The sequence below is a fragment of the Pteropus medius genome, unplaced genomic scaffold, assembly GCF_902729225.1.
Source record: "Pteropus medius unplaced genomic scaffold, Ma_sr-lr_union100, whole genome shotgun sequence".
Taxonomy (NCBI): domain Eukaryota; kingdom Metazoa; phylum Chordata; class Mammalia; order Chiroptera; family Pteropodidae; genus Pteropus; species Pteropus medius.
The window spans coordinates 4,913,849-4,918,080 of record NW_024355990.1 but is presented as its reverse complement, the minus strand read 5'-3'; the positions used below and the strand labels follow the sequence as shown (position 1 = coordinate 4,918,080).

Genomic DNA, 4,232 nt, shown 5'->3' with positions numbered 1-4,232 from the left:
CGCACACACACACACACACACACACACACACGAGATCCTGGCTTATTTCCACCTGGCTTATTTCCGTACTTCCTCCTGCCAAGAACCTCTCCGCCCTGCCCTCTGGGACTCTAACATGCAGCCCATAACTCAGACCTTCACCTCCTCCACAAGCTCAACAAATAACAGGTGAGACCCCAAAGGAAAGGATGTTAGAGATCCTCTCCCGGGCAACAGCTCTGTATAAAGGGCCAGATAGTAACTATGCGTGGCTTGTGGGTCATGCAGTCTTCCGCAACTAATAACTCCATCACATAGCACGAAGGCAGCCAAGAAACATGAAAATGAGTGAGTGTGGCTGTGTTCCAATAAAACTTTGTTTATGGACACTGAAATTTGACTTTCATGTTATTTTCACAAGACATGAAATATTCTTGTTTTGTTGTTGTTGTTGTTTTCAACCACTTATAAAATGTAAAAATCTGGCACCAGCTGGGTTGGGTCCTCAAGTGGTAGTGTGCTGAGCTCTGCTCCATCTAGTAGTTAGTTCAACAGACTCATTCTTAAGAGAGCAAAGTCAGGCCACGAGCAGTTCCAAATAAACCGCCCAACATTAGTTAATTGATAGACAGGACTGAAACCCAAATCCCCAGGTCCTGGCAGGCACATAACAAGGGCTCAGAGTGCATTCGAATAGGGGGACCACACAGGGCCACTGTTCTCTTAAACCACAAGCCTCCATAGTTGGTGCTTTGATTAGTTTTCTTGTTTTCTAGTCTTAGACTGTCTTATATTTCTTACATAGGTCCTCTGGTGTCCTCCTCTAAATCTATTATTTGTGTCTGCTCATAGTAAAATTCAGTACTCTGTCTACACGAAATAAAAATGTCACTGTTTTAGCCCCAGGGGGAAGACCCATTGTGTTCTTTTATAACATGTCAAACATTCAAAACCCCACTTTTTTTTTTAAAGTCTAAGATATTAAATATCCACTTAAATTCACTATATGAGGATAAATGTGTTCAGGCATACATTTAATATAGATGATAATTTTAGGTTAGCTTAAATTGTTTAAATCATAATCGAAGGTACATTATAAATTCTTAATAGGCTTTTTCTCATGTTAAAGTTTAAAGCAACTAGGTTTTTATCACCCGTACCCCAAATCAACAGACACACTTGAAATATTATCTTCAAAGTTAACTTGGATGTTTCATTGCCATCCCCTTCATTCCTAGAGATTAGACTGGTTTTCCTCACCATCACAATTAAACTCTCATGAATTATTTTAGCCAGACAAAAATCTTCAGAACGCCAATGGGTTGGGAAATATTTTTTTGGCCTTAAAAAAAGAAAAAAGACACTAGTACCCAAACAGTAGCTTAAAAAAAAAAAGTATAAGCTCTGACCAGCTCAACTTTTTAAAGCTCTGTGTTCCCCCTGCAATAGCAGGTAATACTCCAATGACGTCAGCCCATCTGCAACAGCCAGACATCCCCAAACAAAGGATTTGGATCATAAGACAGAAATTATATCAGTTTTACTTTTTAAAATCCTACTATTCTTTCTGAACTACAGACATGGTAACTAAATCAGGATTACATATTTGAGACTCAACAAAAACGTCTCCATGATCTGCAGATAGCAATTTAAAACAATTTTTTTTCTTTCTTCTCTCTTTAAAGCCCAGAGTACTCATGTGATTTGTTCGTATCATTTCCTAACAGACTAAATTTATAACATGTTTATGGAGCCAGGAGAATATTACTGGAGAAAAGAAGTTTAGGAGATTTAGGTGAGATTATAGAAGATGGAAAGGTAGAAGTAAATAAAAGGACTATGCTACAGTCTTGAGATCACAATACTGGAGAGGAACTGATGACAAAAGGTAAATTAAAGCACTTATTGTGCAAAACCAAAAAGCATTAGTCTCACATTTCAAATATACATATTGAAAAACTAGTCTAAGGATTCATTTGACCAGGTTACTGAAATTCATTATGAAGCACTAAATCGCACTCAACCCTAATAAAACCTCAGATTTTTACACATTACCATTCCAACCACTACATTCTGACCCGCGGAAAGTTGACCCCACTTGACCCCACGACACAAAACAAAAGACCAAGGTTCAATTTGGCCCAGCGTCCTCTGAAAAAAAAAAAAAATGATGTCATTGGAAGGATGACAGCAGAAGAGGGAGTGACCCTCTTCAGTATTTTTGTAGGTCTATGCTACCTATCTTCCCAGTAACCACTCATTTTTAAAATCTTTCCCGTCCTTTTCTACATCGTTAATGAAAGAGAAAGGAATACGTTGAAAAGAAATGTCATTTCCAAAGGTCCCTCCTAAGGCTCACTGCTGAGGCCTGCTTTTGTCCTCAAGTTGTCCAACCCCTGTGAGACACTGCTATTTCACAGCTGTCTTCTTAAGCCCCACAAAATGGCTCCCTTTGTGCCACTTGCTCAGGACCCCCAAGGCTGGCCACACATGACCGCAGGTCATAATCAGTGCTCAGGAAAAGTGGAACCTAAGCTTCCTCCACGCCTTGAGCAAAGGTCCCAGAGATGCCTGTACCCCACCTTAAAGGAGTAGTGTGCAATGAGACAAGACAATGTGGACAATTTCCGCCGCATCCGAACCCTTCCCTCAAGTTAGGCAAGGGCTTGGAAAAGGGTTCCAGGCCCAACGCCACGCCCAGTGTCCCCTTCCAGTGGCTTGAGTGGCCCGAAAGGCCCCGGCTTCCCAGGTGGACATGGCCCGGAAGAGACAATGGATGTCTCCGGCCCCGCCCAAAAACAGGAAACCAATTCCAGCAAGGGAACGAGAGCCAGGGATGAACTCATATAACAAACATGAAAGGGGGAAGCGAAAGAGGTGGGATGCAGGGACCGAGGTCCGAAGGTTTGAGCGCAGAAAACCTGCTCGGACTGGCGCACTCCCCCTCCCGTTCGGAGGTGGGCGCGGGAGGGGAAGGAGCGGGGGTCCTTCCTTTGTTAGCAGAGGGAGGCACTTCGCAGAAGGCTGGCGGTAGGGTCCTGGAAAGGGGTGCGGGGTCGCGGTGACTAGCCCTGACCGACCACAAATGCCACCTGCCAGACGGGCCCCGGTGGGCTCCCCAGACGGGAGCCCGTCGGACTCGATCGCTGTGGCCGCGGAATTTGACCACCACGTCGGTCGCACGGCTGCCACCTGCTCCAGGCAAGTGACAGGAGCGCGTGGCCTGGGGGTAGGACAATGGGGCCTGACCGAGGCGCCCCGTGGGCTGCCCCGGCACCCGGAGGCCAGGACCACCACCCCCGGGCCGGGCCGGCCGCGCAGAAACGAGAGCGCGAACCCTCTCCGCGTGTCCCAAGCAAAAACCCGCCGCGCTGTCGGGACCAGCGGCCCCGGCCCTCCCGGCTCCTCGCTCCGAGGTAGAAATGAATGGGAGAGGAGCGGGAATCGGGCGGGGCCGGCGTGCGGGCATCACCGGGCGGCACAAAGGAGGCGCCGGCGGCCGAGCACCGCCGCCCGTCTGGACGCAAGCGCAGCGCTCAGGGCAGGTTGCCGCCAACGACTGGCGGCCCAGCCCGCGCGGCCCCGCCGGGCAGCGGCCCTCCCGACCCCGAGCCCCGCGCGGCGAGGGCCCGGCTCCGCCGCCTCACCGGGAGCTATTCCTGCTGTTGGGATCGACGCCCTTGAAGGTGGTGGTGGTGGTCATGGCGCCTAGGAGCGAGGTAGGTTGGCGCAGGAGCAGAGCGCTGAAAGGGTCGGGTCTGAGAGGCTCAGAGCCGATCCCCACACCACCACCGGCCACCGCTGCAGGAACCTCCACCGCGGCCTGCCTGGCCGGCCGCCGCTCTTATAGGGCTCCCAGACCCCGCCCCCACCCTGCCGGCATTGGCCGATTCAAATAGCTATCTCCATTCGTATTGGTTCCTTGGAGTGCCAAGCATAGTGCTGCGTCAAGACTGGCTGCGGCAGCCCCTGCTCACCCCAAACCCACCCGCTTCCTGGTCAGGGAAGATCTAGGGAAGTTCCCCCTCCCCCACCAAAAAATCTCAGAGATGATTGGACAAAGGACAAATCTGCCTCGCGCTGGGTACAAGTTATGCTCTACCACTTTAAAAAGTTACCTGACATAGATGGGGTAAAAGGGATCAAATATGAGATAACAAAGAAATCTAACTATGGACGGTGAACACACAGTGCAATATACATATACATCTTACTGTTGAATTGTACACTTGAAACTCCCTGGATTTTGTTAA

The 4,232-nt window shown here is 48.9% G+C and overlaps 1 protein-coding gene across 2 annotated transcripts in view; it reads right to left on the bottom strand.

Moving 5' to 3' along the window:
- The window catches only part of JPT1 (Jupiter microtubule associated homolog 1), a 12,865-nt gene extending 9,050 nt beyond the window's left edge, over window positions 1–3,815 (bottom strand). For both annotated transcript variants that reach the window (XM_039859725.1, XM_039859724.1), the window contains exon 1: window positions 3,627–3,815. In XM_039859725.1, the coding sequence (XP_039715659.1) occupies window positions 3,627–3,682 (56 nt within the window). In that variant the 5' untranslated portion in view covers window positions 3,683–3,815. The remainder of the gene's footprint in view (window positions 1–3,626) is intronic.
- Between the last annotated feature and the right edge of the window lie 417 nt (window positions 3,816–4,232).